Source organism: Hyperolius riggenbachi, chromosome 1 (assembly GCF_040937935.1).
Source record: "Hyperolius riggenbachi isolate aHypRig1 chromosome 1, aHypRig1.pri, whole genome shotgun sequence".
NCBI classification, from domain to species: domain Eukaryota; kingdom Metazoa; phylum Chordata; class Amphibia; order Anura; family Hyperoliidae; genus Hyperolius; species Hyperolius riggenbachi.
This window is the reverse complement of record NC_090646.1, coordinates 622,732,542-622,758,465: the sequence shown is the minus strand read 5'-3', so window position 1 is coordinate 622,758,465 and position 25,924 is coordinate 622,732,542. Positions and strand designations below refer to the sequence as shown.

General features: G+C 42.4%; 1 protein-coding gene across 1 annotated transcript in view; it reads left to right on the top strand.

Moving 5' to 3' along the window:
* The window catches only part of LOC137529073 (succinyl-CoA:3-ketoacid coenzyme A transferase 1, mitochondrial-like), a 219,170-nt gene that overhangs the window by 82,962 nt on the left and 110,284 nt on the right, over positions 1–25,924 (top strand). Inside the window, exons 8-9 of the mRNA XM_068250995.1 lie at positions 5,133–5,193; positions 24,055–24,162. Coding sequence (XP_068107096.1) covers positions 5,133–5,193; positions 24,055–24,162 — 169 coding nt within the window. The remainder of the gene's footprint in view (positions 1–5,132; positions 5,194–24,054; positions 24,163–25,924) is intronic.

Below are 25,924 nucleotides of genomic sequence, written 5' to 3'. Positions count from 1 at the left end.
TTTCACTATAACCGATTGAGTGACACTCTTCTCATGCGCGCCTGCAGAGGAACGAGAACGTTTACCACCCTGCTGCTCATTCTGCACGGATTTATTTCATGCCTGTCAGCTGTAGTATTTGATTGTTTTGTTTTTTTTTCTCCTGCCTCTTCCCCCCCAACTGTCTCCTGGAGGTTGGCCTGACTCTAGATAACGTAGTTACCAGGGAAACGCAGCCTGGCGTAGCCTCCTGACAGATGCCGCTGGCACAACCTGCTCCTCTCGGGTTCCATGTGCACTCCCCGCATTGATTTGTTAATTTCTGTTTGGACATCTGAGTTGTCGATGGTCTACTGAAAAAGAGAGACGTCTGCATTTACCAAGCAGCTTTTGTTTTTTGTTATTTTAGCTTTCAGTAATAAATGAGGCTGATGGATTTTGAAAAGCTTTTTTTTCAGGTTTTGGCGTCTGATCCTTTCAACTTGGTGGTTCATCACACATTTCTGCACTAGATCAGGTGGGCCTTACCACCTGCATGTGCGTGGAGCTATTTGCTATCAAACAAATTTTGGAACTAAAGCAAACCTGAACTAAAGCTAACTGAAAATTAAAAGTCAAAATAAAAATACAAAAGCCATACTTACCTCCCGTGTAGTCTGCTCGTCAATCTCTTTCTCCTCTCCTGCGTCTTGTTTGTCCGATGTGATCAATTAAATTTTCTGTCCTCCATTTTGAAAATGGTCATTACCCCGTAGCACGGGGATGTCAAACCGATCCTTCGAGCCTCACACATTTTTGATACAGCTCAATTTAATTGATGGGTCTGAATCAGGAAAGGTGTGGCCCATCAGGTAGAAAACATTCTTCTCTTTCTCAGTCCATCCTAAACACTGGCATGGATCTGGCCCTCCAGGCCTGGAGTTCGACCCCTTTGCTGTAACAGCTTCCCGGTCAGCTCACTGTTAAACTGTAATATCACCCACTTGAGCCACAGGGAAACATGTACATTACCTTGCTCATCAGTTGCCATTTCAGTTATAACAGAAATTACTCGAGTATAAGCCAAGAACCCCACTTTTGGGTCTCTTCTTAGGTCTCAAAATCTCGGCTTATACTCGAGTATATACAGTCTAAAAAAAATTATACCTGAGAAAAAAAGCAAACCTGATAATTATCAGAGCAGGACAAATCATTGACTTCTCCTCCATTGCTGGAGATATCATGGACCAAGCTCTTTTATCATGTTCACCTGTTATCCACCAATTCAAGCGCTGTATACAACCTATTTCCCAATTTATAATGTGTAGAACACCTTACCACTCTGTGCTGAGGCACTAAGTCAGAAACGTGGTTATTTAGCCTACAGCTACAGGCACTTCATACATTAGAACTGGCTTGTTGGTTAGAGCCCTATGTGAACTGAATGCAGACAAAACTGAAGTCCTTCTGATCGGAGGGCAGCACATGACAACAAAACAACCTAATAGGAATAGGAGGCACAGATCTACGCAGCTTTGATCATGTGTGTAGCCTGGGAGTTCTAATTGATGGGGATTTAAACTTCAGAACTCACATCTCTGCTGTGGTGAAATCATCCTATTTTCACCTTAAGAACATTGCAAAAATCAAGCACCTCATCCCCCCAGAAGATCTGCCAACCTTAGTCCACGCCTTCATCACATCCCGACTGGACTACTGCAATGCTCTCTACACTGGCCTTCCAAAAAAGGTCTTGTACCGACTACAGCTGATACAGAATACTGCTGCCAGACTGCTAGCCAACCAACCCCGTCACTGCCGCATAATGCCAGTCCTGCACTCCCTTCACTGGCTACCTATAGAATGGAGGGTCCTATTCAAGACATTTAAATCCCTGAATAATCTGGGCCCTGGATACATGAAAGATATGTTGCAGCTGCGTAGCAATCCCCGCATTCTCAGATCCACGGGTTCTAATAATCTAGTCATACCCAGAGTCCACTTGGAAACTTTTGGTCCCAGAGCCTTCTGTCATGCTGCCCCTACGTTTTGGAACTCCTTACCTCAACAGATTAGGACAGCTCCATCCCTGGACGTGTTTAAATCTCGACTGAAAACCCACCTGTTTAGTTTGGCATTTGCAGAAATATAACTTTTGTTGTGTGAATAATGTGAGGAATGAAAATGAGTGAGCAATGTTGCTATTTTTGCAGACGATACAAAATTGTGCAGAATCATCAACTCTCAGGAAGATAGTGACATATTGCAACAGGATCTGGATAGGATGGCTATATGGGCACATATATGGCAGATGAAATTCAATGTTGACAAATGTAAAGTCATGCATTTTGGTCGTACCAATGGTCTAGCACCATACAAAAAAAATGGGATACAGTTGGGGACATCAAACGTGGAGAAGGACTTAGGAGTACTTATTGACAACAAGTTGAATAATCGTACTCAATGCCAAGCTAAAGCTAACAAAATTTTGGGATGTATTAAAAGGGAAATAAAAACTCGAGATGCTAGCATAATATTGCCCCTGTTTAACTCTCTAGTAAGGCCACATCTGGAATATGGAATTCAGTTCTGGGCACCACATTACAAAAAAGATATTGCAGTTTTAGAGCAGGTGCAGAGACGAGCAACAAAATTGATACGTGGGATGGAAGGTCTCACTTACCAAGAAAGGTTAGATAAACTGGGTTTATTTAGTCTAGAGAAAAGACGCCTTAGAGGGGATCTAATTAACATGTATAAATACATCAGAGGGCAATATAATAGCTTGGCGGATGAGCTTTTTGTCCCTAGGCCTTCGCAAAGGACTAGAGGACATGATCTGCGCATGGGGGAAAAACGTTTTAGCCATTTATTTAGGAAAGGGTTCTTTACAGTAAGAGTGATTAAGATGTGGAATGCATTGCCACAGGAAGTCGTTATGGCAAATTCTATACCTGCATTTAAAGGGGTCTTAGATGCTTTCCTTGCGTTGAAAGACATCCATGGCTACAATTACTAGGTAATGCCTAATGAAGTTGATCCAGGGATTTTATCTGGTTGCCATCTGTCAGTCGGGAAGGAATTTTTCCCTTTTGGGGCAAATTGGACCATGCCTTGTGGGGTTTTTTTCGCCTTCCTCTGGATCAACAGGGATATGTGAGGGAGCAGGTTGGTGTTGTACTTTATACTGGTTGAACTCGATGGACGTATGTCTTTTTTCAACCAAAATAACTATGTAACTATGTAACTATGTAATACTTCATCCTACTACCAATTACTGAATCTGAGCGAGCCTAAGCGCTTTGAGTCCTATGGGAGAAAAGCGCTATAGAAATGTTATTGTATTGTATTGACAATATGATAAGAAGCTGATGTGACTCAGAATCATATGATAAGAAGCTGATGTGACTCAGAATTATACGTACATTGTTTGTCCTCACTACTGAGATTTGCTATGTTTGCTCTTGGAATGAAAAATAACAAGAATTGGCTCTTAGGTGTTTGTGTTTCGCCACGCCTGGTGCCATTTTCAGTGCAGTGCACTTGTCTTGGCGTGTCTAGTCTCTGAAAATGACACCAGGCCTGGCGAAACATGTCGGACGATCGCTGACATGCTAAACCATCATCCTAGCATCTGGCACCTACATCCCACATCCTGCTGCACATCCAGCCTCCATGGAAATCTCAACTAGATGGGGAGTGGTAACTATTACTCCGCCTTCATTTCAGCTGCATTCAGTCTCGGCAAGCTTTTGCCTACATCTAACATCTCTCTGCTGATCTGTGACTGGGATTACCTTCCATCTTTCCTTGTGACGTTACAAATTAACTGTGTGTCCCATATGACCAGCTCTCAAACATAGCTGCATTACAAACCATACATGTGGAATAGTACTAAGCAATTGCTGTTGAATGTTGTGCTCATGTGATCTGTAATTTGGATCCTTCATATCTAGATACATCATGTTGTGCTTCTCCTTGCTACAGTCCATCATCCTTTATTGTGGTTATTAGGAGTTTCCGTCTTATGTGACCAACTGCTACAAAAGTTTGCCTGCAAAATTATGCGGAGCATACTTGTCTGCATGACTGTCTCCCAAAGGTTACCACTCTTGCCATTGGGGATATATCCTTTGATCAGGAGCTATCTCACATGTGTATTTAGCCACCACCCCAGTTTGCTTGCAAAATTATCTATAGCATTAATGTATGGCCTCAATTCACTAAGCAGTTTAGACTAGACTACTGATGGTTTTTAGTCTACTGATGGTTTGGTCAGTTGCATCAAAGTGTGTTGCAGGAAATCTAATTCTGTGGGGGACTGCAGCCCCTGTCTGGTGCTAATCTGCCTTGAAGTGTCTTTTTATGGGGTTTTTTTTATGTTTTTTTTTCTAATTATACAGTTGTTGTTTTTTTTTTATAACATTTTTTAATTTTTGTGCACCCAAGTGTCAATTCTTTTTTCATTTCATTGATTGGAACGCAAATTATCACCATATAGGTGAAATGCAGGCCTCTATTTAGAGCCATTTCGAATAAGGTTGGAGAGCTTCATTTTTTTCAATTCCCTGGCGTTTCCCACTATGACAGGTTATTTTTATTAGTGCTATGTTTGCTCTTGGCGCTAGACCGAGGGAGTAATTCTGCAGAACCTATGAGATTGGAAATGTAATTTGTCCCCTCTGTTTATTTTGGGTGCATTATTAAACAATTTGTAATGGAAAAAAATAGCATTATGTATAGGTCTGTGTTTTTGTTTTTTTTGTTTTGTTTTTGTGTGTTGTGAAAAGTTCCTGCTGTGTCCAGGGGAGGAAGTGGATAACTTTCTCTCCTTTTTTTGCTCGCTAGTTACTTCATTCTAAGTCGATCTAATCATTTGTCCTGTAGTAGTAGTTGTCCAATTACATTAGTTAGCTTCAGTGAGGTATAAATATGCATTCAAATAACATCAGAGCAGAATTATAGTGTTTCGTTTTCATTTTTATTTTACTGTGTTTAATACATTAGGGCAAACATTTGATTGTGAGTGTAATTCCACTTTATCAAGAAAATATCTTGAAAAGAAATAAATAATCCTAGTTTTTATACTGCTTTTTAAGATTTTTCCCTTTCAGTTACTTTTCATACTATGATTTTGTGCTTACGCTGTAAATGCCTTTTATTGTATTCTACAGAAAAACTGCCAGAAACTTCAACCAGCCAATGTGTAAAGCAGCCAAAGTCACAGTGGTGGAGGTAAGTGCTGTTTTTTTTTCTTTCTATTACCTGCCTGTGAGTTCGGTGATGCTTGTGTGATTAGCCTGTGATGGCTTTGTTCTGTTCTCTGTATTTGATGCCTCCCTACAGGGCGCTGTATCCGAGGGGGGCGTCGTCTCCATCAATACACTGAGCCATCTCTTTATACAGTACAATTAAAGTAGAGATCTCGGAATTCTAGTGGTCTCGGAAATGCTGCTGTTTGAGAATGTGGAATGTCTTTCTTCTTATCTGACCTGATTTCACATTTCCATTATGTTAAAGAGCCGGCCCATTCAGAAGTTTTTGGGAGGGATATTGGCTAGCTGTATTGCCTGCTGGCTTCTTGTTCATCTATGAACTGTGACATATGCCAGACGGCTTGGCGTGTGAGACAATGAATGGCTCCATGTAAGCTTCTGTGTGCTGTCAGTTCTATTTGCAAGTATTCATTCAATAAGGCCATGGAAAAATAGAACAGTTGCCACGTTAAAGGGGAACTCCAGGTTGAAGAGTAAAGCCAGAAGCAGTTTATTTAGGCACCGGTGGATTGCCGCTCACTTGGGCTTTTGCTATGGAGCCTAATGTAAGATTGCAGCTTGTGTTCCGTGAAGCTGACGCCACCTAGCATTGCACAGAAGGCACTTATCTACTGTTCAGCAAAGCTACTGTACACTTTGGCACTTGATTCTGGAACTGCAGAAGGACAGCAGCCAGCTGATAGCTGGGGTATCAGTTGAAAAGGGCACCAGAGCCGTTTGTTAGAAGGACGTCGCCATAGGTTTGTGGCTATAAGCAAGGCCGGTTCTAGACTTACTGCTGCCTAGGGCAAACTTGTGAGAATTCGCCCCCCCCCCCCCCCCCTCGATTCGGAATGATCGCACAGAACCCGACAATTTACTTCATTTAATGTTCTCACATGACATGCTGCAGCTCAACACAATAGCACCCTGGCTGGCTGTGAGTCTGTGACAAACAAACTGCTCAGCCAGTCGGCCATCCTCCATTCCTCCTCAGTCAGGACAGCAGTGCCACCTCCTCCCTTCTGTTGTGCAAGTCAAATGAACCACTGCTGCTCTCTGGTCTCCCCCTCCTCACTCACTGTCAGACTCCTCACACAGCACAACAAGCTGCTTTTCCCCAATGATGACCTCTTCACCTCGCTCTCCTCTCACTTCTCCTCCTACTCTGACTGCATGGTGTTAGTGTAAACACACAGTACAAACATGCCATCCCTGTGATCTTCCCACCTGGTGCAAATGTTTTTTCACTGCTTCATGAGAGAACCGGCCCCTGGCTATAAGTAATAAAAAAAGGGCACCTGTCATTTTTTTATGGCTATATACAGTAAATGTGGCTACAACAAGTATGTAGATCGGATATATATATATATATATATATATATATATATATATATATATATATATATATAATATCCCATCTAGTTTCGGCCTTCTGTCATTATCAGGGGAAATTGGAGACTGGGCTCCTACACTGTACATTGATTTTAGTGTACTGGTTGTACACGTTATGCGAGATATATTTAAAGGGTTCCTGTCTAAACTGTGGTCTCACTTTTTGGTGGTGGTCACCGTTTATGGTGTTGTATGTTTGCTGTGTAATGGGTGGCTGCTGGAAACCGATTTGGAGTGTGAGACGCTGAGGATTGAATAACTTAAAGCAGATTGTGACCCGAGTGGACGTGGGAACCTTGGCAGCTGGTCGTAAATTAAATTGGGGAGTGCTGGTCTACCCTTACTGCACATGCCGCAATAACATTGAGAAACACTGGGATAGAGGAGCTAAAAAGAAACATGCAGGAAAAATCCTGTATCAGCAGTGCAGTCAAATAATAATAATAATAATAATAATCCTGACGTGTATAGCGCTTTTCTCCTGTTGGACTCAAAGTGCTCAAAAGCTGCAGCCATTAAGGGCACACTCAAGAGGCCACCCTGCAGTGTTAGGCCAGAAACCCACTAGGAGCGATTTTCTGAGCGCTTTGCAATTTGTAAACTCTTGCTAATGTAATGCTGTGGATATGATCCCACTTGAGCAATGAGATTTTATAACAATCCCTCATAGCATTGCATTAGCAAGAGCTTTTTCAAATCGCTAGCGCTTAGAAATCGCTCCTAGTGGGTTTCTGGCCTCAGGGAGTCTTGCCTAAGGACTGCTTACTGACTAGTTACTGACCCCAGCCAGGATTTGAACCCTGGTCTCCCATGTCAAAGGCAGAGCTTTTAACCAGTACACTATGTAGCCACTGAACATGACACAGACAGCTGCTTGGAGACTCCTTCTCTTCTCAGGTGCTGGAGGGATCGTCTGTTGATGAAAAATTGTTGCGCTGCCACTCACTGCCTCTCAAAATTGGGACACGGATGGGTAGCAGCCAAACCGCTATTCAGTCCTCTCCTGTTAAAGTAAAAAGATGGAGGTAGCAATTGGGTTGCCAGAGAACCTTCTATTTGGAGCATAAAAGCACAACAGCAGCCCAGGTCATTTGACCATGGTGAGCGCCAAGCATTTTTCAATTTTTATAGTGCCTGTAACCTATGCTAATCCATTTTGTGTGTGTGTGTGTACTTGTGTGTGTGTGTACTTGTGTGTGTGTGTACTTGTGTGTACGTGTGTGTGTGTGTGTGTGTACGTGTGTGTGTACGTGTGTGTGTACGTGTGTGTGTGTTGGGGGAGGGGGGAATAAGGAAAAGGGCTTTGAAATTTTGTATTTAGTGTGTATTTATGTTTGTATTTTCTCCATTTGGAGGAAATATTGGCTAGATCTCTTTTAGGGCAAGCCTTTTGTATCAGCAATGTGTCAGCCGTTTAATTACTATACAGTACAGCATCGTGCTCAAACTTCACTGTTGCTTAGGAACTGTTCTGAAATCTACATTGGTGTCTTCCATTATCTTTGTGTAATGAACCTGAAAATGTTTGTTGTTTATTATTATGTCTAACAAAATGCATTTTGTCAAACGGTGCTATTTCTGTTTATAAGGGTGACCAGTTTTTGCTAGTAAATATCATGCAGTGATCTCCAGGCTGGAAGCCCACTAGAAATCACGAAACATACTCGCGATTGCTAAGCGCTTTTTGTAGTGATTTTAGTAGCATTTTCTTGATTGATCTGTGGTGATTGTTAAAACATTTTTTCATTTAATGCCAGCGATCTGTATAGCAAGTGCGCTTTGTGGTTTCCTTATGTTTGTTTTATTTCAGTAATTTTGGATAGTAAAAACGCTGCAAAATTTGCTTTTTTACAGCGATTGAAAAGTTATTTTGCAGTTTTAGGGATGGTCGGAAATGTCAATTTCCGATTCCGCAGAAATTCTGATTTCCGCCATTGGCGATTACCGACTTCACAGATTTCCAATCAGTTTCAGAGTTCGGATTTCCGAGTTGTGTTTTTTTTGGGGTCATTTTTTGCATTCTCTGATTGGTCAAATACTTCCGAGCTCACTCGGCATTCTCTGATTGGCCAAATACTTCCGAGCTCACTCGGCATTCTCTGATTGGCCAAATACTCCGGAGATCACTCGGCATTCTCTGATTGGCCAAATACTTCCGAACTCACTCGGCATTCTCTGATTGGCCAAATACTTCCGAGCTTACTCGGCATTCTCTGATTGGCCAAATACTTCCGAGCTCACTCGGCATTCTCTGATTGGCCAAATACTTCCGAGCTCACTCGGCACTCTCTGATTGGCCAAATACTTCCGAGCTCACTCGGCACTCTCTGATTGGCCAAATACTTCCGAGCTCACTCGGCATTCTCTGATTGGCCAAATACTTCCGAGCTCACTCGGCATTCTCTGATTGGCCAAATACTTCCGAGCTCACTCGGCATTCTCTGATTGGCCAAATACTTCCGAGCTCACTCGGCATTCTCTGATTGGCCAAATACTTCCAAGCTCACTTGGCATTCTCTGATTGGTCCAATGCTTCCGAGTTCGGTGATCAGGCTAAAATTGGCGAATTGCAGTAATGCAGTATTTCTGCAGAAATCTGATTTCCGAGTTCCATTTTCCGATTTCTGATCGGAACTCTGAAATTTCAATTCCGCGAAATCCGAATGAGCATCCCTAGCAGTGATCCTTTACTGTGTATTGAAGCCCAATCACTCCAAAAATGCTGCAGGACTCGCGCATTGCAATCTGGGTCCCTCCTGTGGAATCGCCCCAATTGCTTTTCATTAGTCTAGCTCATTTGGAAGCGATTCCAAAGCGGCTCCTGTTGGTCCCAGGTTATTCTATGTAATGACCTCGTCTGCCTGAGTCTAGGAACACACTAGGTATAAATGCTAGCATTGTGTAAAACACATGCATTTTTGATTAATGCCCATGGCCCGCTTGTAATCGGAGCAGTGCTTTCAACGCTGCTAGATTTGGGCGCAGCCGGCGCCACCATAGACTATAATGGGAATCACATCTACAGCGGCGCTCAGTAACGTCGGCGCCGTCAGAAGACGGAGCCGAAGTTGCTTAACCTCCCTGGTGTTCAATTTCACCAGGATTTCTGTGCAAAAAGTGATCCAATTAATTTGCATAACCTTTATTTTCCTGTAACTTGCCAAAATGTGTCAAGCAAGGGTCTAGTATACAGTGCAGGAGAGTATTAACGTGTATGCACCTCAATACTGTTCACAGCATGTTTTGTATGGACGTGTATAACTGTCAATACCGCTAGGGAAGTTAAAAAACACAATAACTCAGACTCCAGTAATCACTGGAAGCCAAATTATTTCATTCCCCCACTATCCATGGCAGCCTGGAGGGGAATAGTAATTAACACGGCCCGGACTTGTGCAGCAGCAGGATCAGCCATATACCGGCTGTATCCTGCGCCCAAGTCTAGCGGCGCTGATTTTCAAATGTATGCGCTTGTAATAACACACAACACACGCCAAACACGACACACTTGCTGCATAATCTTGCATGTAAAACGCATGTAATGTATCTCAATGGAGACGCAGAGAAATGTGCTTTTACAAGTGTTTTTTTTTTTTTTTTTTTTTTTATACTGTGATACTGTATTTGACTCTATTGATAATAAAATAATAAAAATGCACCAAAAAGGCATGAAAAAAAAACTCATCAAGAGATGATAAAAAAAAGCACAGTGCAGAAAACGCATAGTTTTCTGCACTGCCTAGTGTGCTCCCAGCCACACCCACACAGCCATTTCCTGCAGGGGCTGCTAGCTTGTGTTCTCTCCTGCCAGTTAAGTCTGAAGTTCTGGGTCCTGCGAGGAAGGGGTACTTTGCTTTTGTACATTTTTTGCACTGCAAAGTGATCTCTTTTAACCACCCTGGCGTTCTATTAAGATCGCCAGGGCAGCTGCATGAGGGTTTTTTTTAAATAAAAAAAAAAATATTTCATGCAGCCAACTGAAAGTTGGCTGCATGAAAGCCCACTAGATGGCGCTCCGGAGGCGTTCTTCTGATCGCCTCCGGCGCCCGGAATAAACAAGGAAGGCCGCAATGAGCGGCCTTCCTTGTTTTGCTTAGATCGTCGCCATAGCGACGAGCGGAGTGACGTCATGGACGTCAGCCGACGTCCTGACGTCTGCCGCCTCCGATCCAGCCCTTAGCGCTGGCCGGAACTATTTGTTCCGGCTGCGCAGGGCTCAGGCGGCTGGGGGGACCCTCTTTCGCCGCTGCTCGCGGCGGATCGCCGCAGAGCGGCGGCGATCGGGCAGCACACGCGGCTGGCAAAGTGCCGGCTGCGTGTGCTGCTCTTTATTTCATGTAAATCGGCCCAGCAGGGCCTGAGCGGCACCCTCTGGCGGTAATGGACGAGCTGAGCTCGTCCATACCGCTAAGGTGGTTAATGAGCCGTTCACTGGTGTAGGTCAGTGCAGCTGGCTTCAAGGCTCACTGAGTGATCTGTCTGCCTTTGAGATGTAATGCTGGGAATACACTATGAGTTTTTTTGTCAGATAGATGGTTCGATAGATCATTTCTGACAGGTCTGATCTGATTTTTGATCGTTTTTCTGATCGATTTGTCATAGAAGTGAATGGAAATCGGTTAGAAAGACGATCAGAAAATCGGTTGAACAGTAAATCTGCTGAAAAATCTCTTTTGTGTATTCCCAGCATAGCAGTTATAGTTGTGGTTGAGGTTCTGTGATGTTTACTGACTGTAGTCAACAGACAGCCTAATGCTTGGTACACACGAAGCAATGTTACGGCAGATTGACGGTTGAATCTATTTTTCCGACAGGCCTGATCTGATTGAGGATCATTTTTTTTTTTTTTTAGCGATTTTGTATAGGTGTGATCGGAAAATTGATCAGAAAACGATCTGAAATCAGATCGGACCTGTTGGAAATAATCCATTTGACCGTCAATCAGAATGAAAATTGCATCGTGTGTACCAGGCATGAATTAGCGAAATCTCTGGCAAGACGGTTGTTTTTTACTGGGCAACTTTAAAGCTGCATAAGTGTGTATGAAATTACCATAAGTTTTGTGTAATCGCAGAATTATTTGCTCACTGACCATCCCTTAGTGCTTTCCATTAGGGCCCGTTTCCATTAGAAGCGGTGCAATGCGGCTACAAAGCCAAATCGCACCGGGTGTCCTGAACCCAATGCATGACGGTGGAACAGTTTCCATTGCATGCATTGGGGTTGATTCACTATAACAAATAGCACGCCTTATCAGAGTTAACATGCCTTATGAGAGTAGCATAGCGAACACCAGGGGCTTGATTCACAAAGCGGTGCTAACTGTTAGCACGCCTGTGAAAACCCCCTGAGCACGTCTAAACAAGCTTTTCGCGCGCAAAACTTTATGCGCACACTGCACAGAGCGCAGGGCACTCCGCGCGAAGTGCCCATTAAAGCCTATGGGACTTAGCGCGCGCATAGGACTTTGCGCGCGGTACTTAGCGTGCGATCTGATTGAGAAAACCGGTGCTAACCTACTTAGCACCCTGGTTAGCGGCGCGCCTAAAGACTTTAGACGTGCTAAGTAGGTTAGCACCGCATAGTGAATCAAGCACTATGAATTTATGACTGCTAATTGGCAATGACGAGAACTCCACTTGTCCTGCCCTGAGCCCCTGCGGGTCCAATCTTTAAAGGACATTATCCCTGCACTTTGATTGGCCCAATAGGCTGCCTGCCAAGTTTCCTATCAAGAGACAGGCAGCCTATTTGGCCAATCAAGGTGCAGGGATAAGGTCCTGTAAAGTGATTGGGCCCACAGGGGCTCAGGGCAGGACGAGTGGAGCTCACATCATTGCCAATTAGCAGGCATAAGTTTGAAGCGCTCGCTATGCTACTCTGATAAGGCACGCTATTTGTTATAGTGAATCAACCCCATTGTGTACGGAACGATCCGATAATCTGCAGCATGCTGCAGATTCTCGCACAGCCACTTCCACCCGCCGTCCCCTCCATACACTTCAGCATCTCCTGATGCAGAAGTGACGCGGCCAGCAGCGAAAGTGATGCGATGTGGCAAGGTAGCTGCACTCGCATCACTTCTTAGTGGAACCGAGCCCTTACAAATTGCATACAGCTGTTTTGGAGTTTTTTGAGTTCAAGTAGTTCTGGGTGACTATAGGGAGTATAGGCATAAAGTCTAAGGCCTCGTTCACATCGAGGCCGTTTCTGTGCGCTTTTCACAGCGCATTTCCCTGTGCGTTGGTATTGCTTTTCCCATGACAAATGGTACGCAGAAAAGGACAAAGAGATTGAGGAGAAGACTACACAGGAGGTAAGTATGACCTGTGTATGGTTATTTTTATTTTCAGTTCAGGTTCTCTTTAGGTTCATTAGGAGCCTGAGTCGGTGCAATTTTTCCCGACTCCAGGTACCCCAAAATTGGTCTCACTCCTCAACTCCACAGCCCTGAAAAAAACCCTCAGTTGTGGACTGGTTAAAGAGGAACTGTAGTGAAAATAACATAATGAATACAATTGCAATTTTTTTTAATATTTACTAATTAATTTAAATAAGTGTTTGCCCGCTGTAAAATGTTTACTTTACCTGATTTACATTCTACCAGGTATTCTCTGCGTAAGGTTCGTTTACTGAGAGTTCTGTGCACAGAGGGAGATACAGCTTGCTTGACCGTTGGAGAAAGACGTTCTTTCCCACAATGCAATGAGGTTCACAGACCGCAAACTGTCATACCATGGTCATGACATCACGCTGTGGGAGGGGTTTCACCACAATATCAGCCATACAGAGCCCCCTGATGATCAGTTTGAGAAAAGGTTGATGGGAAAGGGGGTATCAGCGACTGATTGGGATGAAGTTCAATCATTGGTTAAAGTGCCTCTTAAAGTAGTGATGCATCATGGGAGATTTCTCTTTTTCACATATAGTATCTCACAAAAGTGGAGCAGCATGGTGGCGTAGTGCAAGTAGTTTGTATGTTCTCCCTATGTCTGTGTGGGTTTCCTCCGGGACTCTAGTTTTTTCCCACATCCCAAAAACATAAAGATAAGTTAATTTGCTTCCCCCTAAATTGGCCCTAAACTATGATACATACACTACACGATACATACATAGACATATGACTAGGGTGGGATTAGATTGTGAGCTCCTCTGAGGGACAGTTAAGTGACAAGACAATAAACTCTGTACAGCGCTGTGGAAGATGTTGCTATATAAATACTTAATAATAATTCTAATATCTCTCACATTCTTGTAAATACTTCATTATATGTTTTCATGGGCTGAAGATATATTTAGAAGCCATGTATAGTAGTAGTCAGTGTACAGCCTGTATAACAATGCAAATGTACTTTCCTATCACAATAACGCAACGCAGCCATTTTATTGACATCTTGAGACATTTAATAGGACTGTAGTGAATGATGATGTTGATGGTGATGATGATGATTTTGATGGTCTCATGTGTAGTGATGTATGGATTCCCACTGGCAGTCTGCAGTTGTAAAATTGTACACACGCTAGACTGTTCTTGGCCAATGTTGGAGCTGGCCAATCAGCAGTGTGTGTGCTCATGTCTCTGCTAATTAGGGAAGATGTGAAATAAAGCTAGTGTACTTTGAATACATGCACACTCGTGCTAATGAGAGGAAAATTTTGATACCTGTCTGATGTATCTGAGGGCTTCTGTCTCTCAAGCCAGTCCCAATTACTGTATTATTATTCTTATTATACATGTATACAGCACCAGCATATTGTGTGACACTGTGTAATTACAGTGACAGAAACAAGCTATAGAGACTGTTACATGACACAGACAAGGTATTAAACCTACAAAATGCCAGGCAGAAGATACATTATAACACTGTCCTGTTGTTATAGATTGCAGGCCGCTGTGTGTTTTTCTTAAAGGGACTCTGAGCAGAGTAGTAAAATGAAAATCTGAACTTACCGAGGGCTTCCTCCAGCCCAGCATGCGTGGTCCTTTGGTGTCCTCTGGGTCCCCTACGTGTTTTTGCTGGTGGCTCCGTTAGGTGCACGACTTAGGCCAAAGTCATGCGCAGCTGCGCATGCACGGCCTGTCTTCGCTCCCAGCTCGATACAGGATACAGACATGTACTCTGCAGCAGGTTCATGCTTCCAATGCATGGATGCCCTCCCATCGGCCAAATTATGCTCCTCACTCGCAAACAAGCCCTTCCCAACTTTTAGCCCAACATTTAGCAATAAAAAAGTTGGCTTATCTGCAAGTTTATATGAATATTTCACCAGAAAAAGCAGAATTTGTATGGCCAGCTTAACCTGCCCTCACCCTCCCATCACAAATGTGATTTTAATGTAATCTCAGAGAAACGAGAGCTACGGAAACATTTGCAGTAACTGTCACCTTGCTCTAGCTCTCAGCTGTTCTATGGAGAGGGTAGGCGGAGGATGAGTATGAATTGTCCCACTATGCATACATGTCATTTGGGTGCAGGGATACGGTAGGTAATCTTTGGAATATGTCAAATATAGTCCCCTAGTGATTACCGAATTTTCACCTTAAAGCGGTTTAAAACCCTGACATAATAATCAATAAAAACATGTTTCCTACTTTTTATATGCCATACGGTTATCATATTTGCATTTGTGCATAAGTATTATTATTCATTTAGAAGTTATAGGTTCCCAAAAGTACAGTTGTTTGCTTCATGAGCTGACTTTGCATTTTATTAATAACTGGTTTTATTCATTCATTCATTCATTCATTCATTCAGGCAAGACATGCTTTGACTCTCTGTGTTGAGCAGCTTCTGCACAGTCAGAGAATGTGTCACATTCCTCACTTGATACATTTAAGTAAACACAAGATAACATTATCTAAAGTTTGGATGCGTCTGCATTTCACTGCACTGAACTTTCAAGCTCTGTGTGTAACCCTTCCAATGCTGGTCTAGTAAAAAAAAAAAATGCTGGTTTCATTTAATATGCTGGAAATGTTTTAGAATTTAGAGCAAAGATGAAATGCAGGGTTATATTCCACTTTAAGATATGTAATTTGGGGTCCACCTATCACCACTTCTGAATTATAGTAATTATACCATTATTATACTGTTATTTGGGTTGTGCCGCTATAGCCGTAATTAAGATTACAGTCTGTGGTGGCTCCAAAATCCAGCAATGAATGGTGCTTATCGAACACCAAAATGACCTGCTTTGCTCAGTATGGTGACAGCTATGGAGGAACAGTAGTATTGCTTTCTAGTGATCCAGTATGATGGGGCCAAGAACCAGGGCTGTAGAGTCGAGGAGTCAGAGTAATTTTTGGGCACCTGGAGTTGGAGTCTGTGGTTTCATAAACTGAGGAGTCAGAGTTGGACACAGATGATTTTTGTACAGATTCCATAGCCCTGCTAGGGTTGTGGAGATGGAGCAATTTTTGGGTACCTTGAGTTGGAGTTGGTGGTTTCATAAACTGAGGAGTCAGAGTTGGAGTTGGAGTCGGATGATTTTTGTACTGTCTCCACAGCCTTGCCAAGAACATCATACAACACCTGCATAAACTTCACTCAAGACAATTATGAACAGTTGTTTTAGGCGATAAAAATCTAAGCTGTGTCGGTCACTTTAGTGGCAACAATTCGCTATTTGCAGCCAGATAGTGCCAGATGAAGGCTCAATGAGAATTTCAACATTTACAGAAAACAAGATGACAGCCAAAACCAGGGAGCACATTATGCATATCTGATAAGGCTAAGTTAGATGACAATATACAGAAGTAAAATAATATTTAGGTATGCAGTGCATGGCAGATATTCGATTGAATGAAGAAATTTTTTGCTCAGGTTTGCTGTGGGATGTTGGTGGTCTTCCTTGCATGAACTGTCCAGCTAATGTCCTTTCACAACATCTCTGAAGGATTAAGGTCAGGGCTTTGGTTCAACCAATCTAAACAGTTCTTAGGCTTTAGTCAGTCTTCGATAGATTCACCATATGTTTTGGGTTGTCATTGACCCAGTTGCTCTTGACATTATGGACCTGACATTTTCCTGCAGAATTTCCTGGGATAATAGAATTCATAGTTTGATCGGTTATGGCGAGCCATCCTGCTGTCAAGGCAGCAAGCTATGATCGTGCCACCACCATCTTTCACAAATGGAATATGGATCTAGGCTGTGTTTGCTTTTTACCAAGCACAATGTTTTTTATTCAAGCCAAAAAGTTATATTTTAATTTCCTCCGTCCACAGAACATTATTCAGATAGACTTCTGGCATCTCCAGGTGGCCTTAAGGAAAATGCAGATGGACAACAGTGTTTTTTGATAGAAGTGGCTTTGTCGCTGCAGTCCTGCCCTGCTTTATTCAGTGTTCTCCTGATAGACTCCAGTACGCTGACATTCACCAGTGTAAGAAAGGCCTTTAGTTCCGTAGGGATTAGCCTGGAGTTATTTGAGGTCTCCTGGAGTATTGCGCACTTAAAGTGACACTGTGTCCAAAACCTATGAAGTAAAGCAAGCCTGTGACAACATTATACAGGTTGCACTCCCATCAGTGCATTATGTTTGGCTTCAACTTATTTTGTCTTTTGTGTATAGACATGCCTTATGTGTATGGAATGTTACTTAGGCCTGATTTATTCCTTCCCATCTCACTAAGCTGCTCCCATTGGCTAACAGTCACCAGTTCTAGTCATGTGATATCAGTGACAGAGATAAGAGTACAGCCCAAGGACTCATATGTGGCAAGCATGTAAATACTGTCTATCATAATATGGCAATGCAGTAGAGTCTCTGTTATGGGGATTGACTGATGCTGTAGAAGTGTGCTATCTGGGTGCTGGGGACTAGGAACAGTACTTTTCCTTACTCTATATACATACATCTTGGGCAACCTTCGGAAATACATGTGTTCCCAAAGACGAGTGGATCTGAACTGTGCACACGCGAGTCTGAGCTGTTCGAACCAGGTGGGCACCAGTCTTTAGAACATGAGTATTTTAGAAGATTGTTGAGGAGCCTCGAAGGTGTGGAAATTCATTGAGGGACAGCAGTGGAATGAAGTAACAGAGAGAGTACTGGAAGGCTCTAGGCTTTGTCAGTATAATAACAGATTTTACAAGATTTTAAGCTCAGTTAAGAGTACCTAAGTAAAATAACAGAGCTTGTCAATGACAGGCTCTGTCATAATGAAGATGGGGGAGGGGTGGGGTCACATGTTTAAAGTGAACCAAGCACCATTTTTAGCACCCATGGCATCCTCAATAGCACATAAAAATACATGCCATTAATGTGGCTCATTATTAAAAAAACTTCAATTTTTACATTTTAATGTTTAGCAGAGGCCTTTATTTTCCTACTTCTGAGGCCTGCCCAACCGCTTACATTTCAGGCAGATAAGGACTGATGTAATTATTTTATTGCACACATTAGCAAGAGCAAACAAAAGCTTTCATCAGCAGTAGTAGTGGAGAGATAGGATACTGTGCTTCAAAGATTGTCACAGATGCTCTCTTCACACCTTCCCCTGGATAAATAATGGGCAGTTAGAAGGGGAGGGGAGAAAATGGCAGCTCCTATAGCTATTAGAAACCAGGAAAAACTGCAGAAAAAAGTGGCGCTTGTTTCCCTTTAAATACTAGCCTGTCCTGACATCCTCGGATCACAGGTGACACTCCGCTCCTCCTCCTTGCGAATGCAGTCACAGCCAGGTTTCCGAAGAACAGGGCTGTGGAGTCAAGTCAGAGTTGGAGCAATTTTGGGTACCTGGAGTCTGTAGTTTCATAAACGGGAGGAGTTGGAGGCCGATGATTTGATATACCAACTCCACAGCCCTTCCGAAAGCTCTTTGAAAACCTTTGCCTGCGTTTCCACGGACTGCCCCCAGCTTGGCAGCCACCAATTAGGCAGTAGCTGCCTGAAAAACAAAATCGCCGCAAACCCCCCGCCCGTCCTTAAGACATGACCGCCTCCGAGTCTGTCATGACTGTCTCCATCATTTTTAGCTTAGGTGCTCTCTAAGTTAATTAAGTACACTAACACTTTAATTTCTGGAACTCCAAATATTTGTTACTCGCTTCAGGTTATGAGATCAGAAAATTGGCTTTTTATGTCTCCCTTAAAACCTAAACGCTCTGTCCCGAAAATAGAGAGGAGTTGATGAATGGCAAGAGAACAGTTTGGCGGGAGCTGGATGGGGTCCCAGAGGCGGAGGAGAAATGGATTGAAATCTGAAATAAGCTATAAATTTTGAGCCCCTTTCAACAGCCAGAGCATTAAAATGATAGCGAAATACAAGCGGGGAACATATTTCACAGCCTCTTCTGTAGTTACGCCGGCTTCCGATGGTTTTGGAAGTGATTTAGACGGAATGCAATCGAGGGAGCGCAAGAACTGCTTTTTTTTAAGAGGCTTATAAATTATTTTGTGAAAAATATAATCAGCTTTGTTAATAAGCCTTCTAGCGAAGTGAAATAACAAAGCAAATAAAAAAAGGCAGATGAGATTTCTGCAGTGGAGTGAGTGACAGATGTGAAACGTTTCCCGTATAGACAGCGGCATCATTCTTTCTGCTTATTTCATGTAGAGGGGAGTTATGTGTTCGGGGGGTTCTTGTAGGGACCAAGAGCACCTAAAGGGGAAGTAGAGAGAGACCAGGAGCCCAATGCTGCAGTATCATTAGGTATAAGGCCCGATTCACACTTGAAGTGCAAACGGATCCGTGAAAAAGGATCTGTTTACCGGTCAATCGTATCCATTGCCACTCCATTTCTGTTCCGCTGCTTCCATTCTGTTTCCCCACATCCTCCCAAAACCCCACCCCCAGTGGAGCATTCCCACATCCCCCAAAACAACACCCCCAGTGGAGTGTCCCCACATCCCCTCCCTCAGACCCCCCAAAGTGTATTTTTTTATTTAGAACGGTCACACTTTTGAAGAAAAGTTCCATTTTCTCATTGCCCGCAATGCACCGTTTTAGCTTCCATTTCGGTTTTGGTGGGCTCCGTGGTCCAGAAAAATTGGTGCAGCAGGAAACTTGCGGTCCTTTCAAAGGATCGTGTGGAACGGATCCATTTGAACAAATGGATGTGAACGGATCCATAGGGTAACATTGGCCTCAATTCACTAAGCTTATCTCCTGTCTTTAATAACGTTTGTAGAGTGGTCACCATGGTGATAAGGCATGTAGTATTCAGGAAACATTTTACCTCAGGCAAACCTACAGTTAACTCTTCTGTCTTTAAGTTAACTCCTCAATCCTTAAAATAACTCCAGAATTCTAGACAGGCTGTTAATTAAATGTGCGTGAAAATAACTATAGAGGAGGTAACTTAAAGAGGAACTCCAGTGAAAATAATTTAATATAAAAAGGTGCTTAATTTTTACAATAATTATGTATACATGATTTAGTCAGAGTTTGCTCATTGTAAAATCTTTCCTCTCCCAGATTCACATTCTGACATGTATTACATGGTGAGATTGTTACTGTGGGCAGATTATGTAGCTGTTCTGGCTTTAACAGACAGCTATAAACAGCCATTTCCTGTGTGTGTCATTGTTACATTGTGGCAGTTTGCCCAGAGTACAGTATGGTACCAGAGCCTCTTGTGGGAGGGGTTTCAGCACAAAATCAGTCATACAGCGCCCCCTGATGGTCTGTTTGTGAAAATCATTATATTTTTCATGTAAAAGTGGGTATCAGCTACTGATTGGGATAAAGTTCAATTCTTGGTCGGAGTTTCTCTTTAAGGAATGAAGAGAAAAGTTAACTCTCTTACTGTGTGGAGGTAAGTTTTCTCTTGCCTTATTATATCCAGCATGATCTTAGTGAATTGAGGCCAATGTATACTGGACGTCACTCTCCTGTAGTTCAATAACCTTTCCATAAAACTATAAAGCTATTGCCTTCAAAGGAGGTCTGACTGATAGAAAGGGTGATGTGGAGGCACCCAAAATATATGGGTGTTAAAACTTTACAACATAACCTGTAAACAAGAGGTAATCACTTAGAGTGTCTATAGAGGTGCCTACAATCTACTCCATATGCTGCTAAGGCATTTTTTGTATTGAAAACAAGAGGGTAGGGAGAGAAATGGAGAGCGCTCCGTAGTGCATTAAATGGGGTATGCTGTTTTTGCACAAATAGATTAGGTTACACTCACATTTAGTAGATAATTCTGTTGCTGTGCCTCAAAACCGTCCTCCAGTGGGTCGCCTCAAACCTAACAGCCTGGCCGGGACTGGAGGTGCGGGTGGTAAACGAGAGAGCGTCCGTCTGGGGCAAGGGAGGCGCAGCTACTGCCGTCTGACGTCACTACCAGTTTCCTCAGGTGACGTACTGTGTGGACAGCTGGTTTACCTACCTACCCTCTTGTTTTTACAGACACTGGCACCATCCAGTTAAGAGAGAGCAGCACCGAGTGCATTTGAAAAGGGCCAGTGCTATTTTTGTTTGAGCGCAAGTTTTTTTCTTCTTTTCTCTGCAATGTTTTTGTATTGACCTGAGGAAGTGGGCTATGACTCACGAAATGCATTGTCAATTTTTATAATACATTTTCCAGTTGACCTGGTGTCTATAGCTTCTGGAGAGGTAAGCAATTACCTCTAGCTTACACGTTATGTTTTAAAGTCTATTTTGGGCACATTCACCACACCCTTCTGCTTATTTCATGTTTGTTTCAGTTGAGGAAAAGGATCTTCCTAATTCAGCGTCGCGTTTCTCTGCACTGCCGCATCAGAATTCTTTATATATGTATCGTCAGAGCAAGGCAGCTGATTTTGCTGCAGCACTGTGCCGATCTTTTCGGCGCCAAAACTGCTTGCCTGTTTTGGGCACTTGGAGTTTGTCGGTCGCCGTACAAATTTAACCTCCCTGGCGGTATGATTACTTCCAGATTTTATTGTCTAAAAGCGGTGCAATTTTTTACAAGCATTTAGACCCTGCAAATCATACTGTTAGATAGACCTGCAGCAGCGCTGTACATTACACACCTCTCATGGATCCAGCTCGGTGTTACCGCTCTGAGCTGCTGATTTCCATCCCGAGACTGGGTACCTGTAAGGAGGTTAAAAAAAAAAAAGAAAAGAAAAGGGTACGGTAATTTGTCTGCCAGCAACAGCCAGTGCCTACGTTTTGTGTGTGTGTGTATCTGAGTTGCTACTACTTGGAGGGGGAATAGTAATTGGCGTGGGCTGGAAGTTTGTGCTAGAGCACAGTGAGCTGTCTTTCAGTTTTACCCTGCTCTGAAATAGCTTACTCTGATAAAGAATGGACTCCGTATTCATCTTGTGGCAGGGCGACATCTAGGGATGGTCAATGAGATACAAATAATTTTGAGTTGATGCAGGATTATGAAACGGGCGCTCATTCCCTGCACTGCACACAGCAGGGCTCCGTGATCAGCCTGCCAGCCATGATCTGAGCTGGCAGGCTGTTAGTAGCAAAAAAAACACAAATAAATGTGTACAGCACTGGGATCTAGCGCAGTGCTGTACAGGGGACAGCCTTGTCACTTAACTGTCCCTCCTGACAGCACACAATGTAATCCTATACATAGGCTGGTGCCTATTTATTGGTAGTGTAGTGTATGGATCACAGTCTAGGGCCAATTTAAGAGGGGTGGGGGGGGGGGGAATAAAAGAAATACTTTTTTAAAAAATAAGTGAACTGTTTTTATTAATAAATTTTTTTTTACTGTAAATCGCAGCCACAATCAGAGACCACCAAAAAAAGCTCTACTAGTGGGAAGAAAAGGAGGTAAAATTCATTTGGGTGCTTAGTTGTATGACCGAGCAATAAACTGCTCTCAGAAGCCATTTACTAACAGGAACGTGTTTTATGGCTGTAATTACTTATCAGTGAGGGTTACACTATAGTCTCACCCAGTCCGACTCGGTCAGAAACTGTCACTTTCATACCCGATGTTTAACTTTTTTAGGCAGAGAAAGAAAAAAGGGAACACAGAGTAGTTATTTGTGTGCTTGACACTGTACATACATGTTTATCTCATCATATCACATGTCACCTCGTGTGTCCTTTAAAGGGACTCCGAGCTCAAAAAATAAACGAAGTTGGTACTTACCTTGGGCTTTCTGCAGCCCACCGTAGGTCAGGAGGTCCCCCGGCGTGGTCCTGGCTCCTCTCCCGGTCCCTCCGCCGCATACCGCACCGCAGACACCCAGGGCTCCCACTTCCTGAACCGGGACGCTCTTCGTCATCACGGCGGCCAGCATGACAGTACTGCTAATGCGCGATTTAACCGGGTTAAGCTGTGTACATATGCATACAAAACTTGCATAATTTGGCATAAACTCAAAATTATTTGCATTTCATCAACAATCCCTAGCGGCATCTAGGTAGAAAGGGGAGAATGTGTGCTGGCATTGTAATTTTTTTCTTGAATCTGTTTTTATTAGTGAGAAAAAGAGAGAACACCAAGAGCCCAATATAGTGTAGTATGTACTGGTAAGGTATAATTGATAGAGTAATAATATTAATTTAATACTCACAAACCAGGGTTACCAAGTAGGCAACCACTGTCAAAGCAGGTGGGGAGATTGTCCTGACCCCACTCAGGATTAAAAAGTCGCTCTCTGTAGTTGAAGAAGGAAGGGTACAACCCTCCACCAAGGGTGGACTTGATGTAGATAATAGGATAACAGAGGCGCCAATAGGATAAAAAACACTAAAAGAACTTAAAAACCCATTTTGGTAATAGAGGAGGCAGTGGTGGACTCACCCCCTCCAAGCAGAACACACGACTGTGGATTTTCAGTCAAAACAATTTTATTGGATACTCCAAATAAAGTGCAACGCGTTTCACGGGATACAAACCCGCTTCATCAGGCAATAACAGATAGGAGTAAACAGCATCTGCCAGTATCATCAACACTGAGCGCCTCTGTGTTCACAGAGGCGCTCAGTGTTGATGATACTGGCAGATGCTGTTTACTCCTATCTGTTATTGCCTGATGAAGCGGGTTTGTATCCCGTGAAACGCGTTGCACTTTATTTGGAGTATCCAATAAAATTGTTTTGACTGAAAATCCACAGTCGTGTGTTCTGCTTGGAGGGGGTGAGTCCACCACTGCCTCCTCTATTACCAAAATGGGTTTTTAAGTTCTTTTAGTGTTTTTTATCCTATTGGCGCCTCTGTTATCCTATTATCTATCTGTTTTTATTAGTGTTAGAAATTGAAAGTTTCAAAACAGAATAATCAGTCCCCTGTAGCTTGTTTTAGATTGAAAGTTCAGGCTTGTGTTTATTTGTTGTTTTTTACTTTATTATACACGAATGCGTATTGTGTGGAATTTATCAAGATGAGGTTACTTACGCAAAGGTTTTACGCATTGCGCATAAACCATTTTAGGGTAAGCCGCAACAGCCATACTAATCAGACTATTCTCCTTATTTGTATTGTTCTAGATTTATATTGGTATCTATAATTTATTTATTTTTTTTCATTTGTAGGTGGAGGAAATTGTTGAAACGGGTACATTTGCACCAGAGGACATCCACATTCCCAGTATTTATGTTGATCGGATTATTAAAGGAGAGTACTATGAGAAGAGGATAGAGGTACGTTGCTAAGTATGCAGATGTGCTTGTAGAAAGGACTGTGAGTTTATTTCTTGTTGGAAACATCTGGTAGATCACAGAACATCACAGAACATCCGGGCCCACATGCAATTAACTTTTTCTCCTGGGAGATAATTTTTCAACTTCTTTTTAAAATACATTTTCAGCACTCTGTCAAAATTACTTTGAGGATTTTCTCGCTTGTTGGAGGCTTAGAGACACTGAAGTGAAAAAAAAAAATATGATAAATTATGATATAATGAGTTAGTGGTGTAGTACGGATAATTACTAGAACATTAGTAGCAAAGAAAATATTCTCATATTTTTATTTTCAGTGTTATAGGTTTTTTTTTATAACATTGCATCATTCTCTAATATTTGCAGTTTACACACTACTCAGCATTCTAAATGATTTTACAGAGCAGGCTAGTGAACTTTTGAACTGTTCTCTGCAGAAAACAAAACAATACAGTGATAGACACTTGAGATAATAAGCTTCAGAAAACCGAGCTCTCTGTGACTTTGAAAGTCGTTGAGCTCAATGGCTCTTTTGCATAGATAACTGGAGTTTCTCAACTCTTCCTCTACTGGAAACAATATTAGACTTATGTCTCTGCTCCTAATGTTTTATTTCTTAGCTGTATTACACATACAAATCATTATCATAATTTGTTGTTTTTCGCTTCAGTGTCTCTTTAAAGGGCATTTTATTGACAAGACATGAAAATCTCACTTAGGAGAAGCCTTTGGAGAACAAGTTAATTGCATATGGGTCCCAGGCTCATATACAATTCACATTTTCTCCGGAGTTTTCTCTTAGGTTTATTTTCACACCTTGTCATAAAATGTCCTTTAAACTACCAGCAAGCAAGAAAATACTCAAAATAATTTTGATAGCATTTTTTCATCAACTTTTAGGTACTTTTTCAATTGTAAAATGCTGAAAAGTTATTTTAAAGAGACTATGAACATTTTCACCTAGGAGATAACTCAGGAGAAAAAGTTAATTGCAGATAGGCCCAGGGCTCCTTATGCAATTCACGTTTTCTCCTTGGAGATCATTTTTCAACTTTTTTTTTAACCTCCTTATCGGTAATCACGAGATCAGCTTGGGGTAAAAAAAACAAGCTTGGATCGGTTATCCCGAGCTGAACTAGTGGTAGCCGCTGGGAGGTCTATGCAAAGCAATGCAAGCAGCGGGCGTTTTAACTCACCTTCCGGGGGATCCCGACATCAGCCGTCATTCTTCTTCCTCTCCTCCGAGGCTCTGCTGCTCCTTGGTGAGAATGCCGTCTGTTGTCATGACGACAGCTTTTACTCCCCCCCCCAACCTCAACCCATTCAGGTTCCGTGGTTTTCACGTGAGAAATGTTCACCTCCCATTCATTAGCCTATAACTTTATCACTACTTATCACAATGAACTGATCTATATCTTGTTTTTTCCGCCACCAATTAGGCTTTTTTTGGGGGGTACATTTTGCTAAGAGCCACTTTACTGTAAACGCATTTTAACAGGAAGAATATGAAAAAAATGGAAAAATTCATTATTTATCAGTTTTCAGCCATTATAGTTTTAAAATAATACATGCCTCCATAATTAAAACTCACGTATTGTATTTGCCCATATGTCCCGGTTATTACACCGTTAAAATTATGTCCCTATCACAATGTATGGCGACAATATTTTATTTGGAAATAAAGGTGCATTTTTTCCATTTTGCATCTATCACTATTAACAAGTTTAAAATAAAAAATAAATAT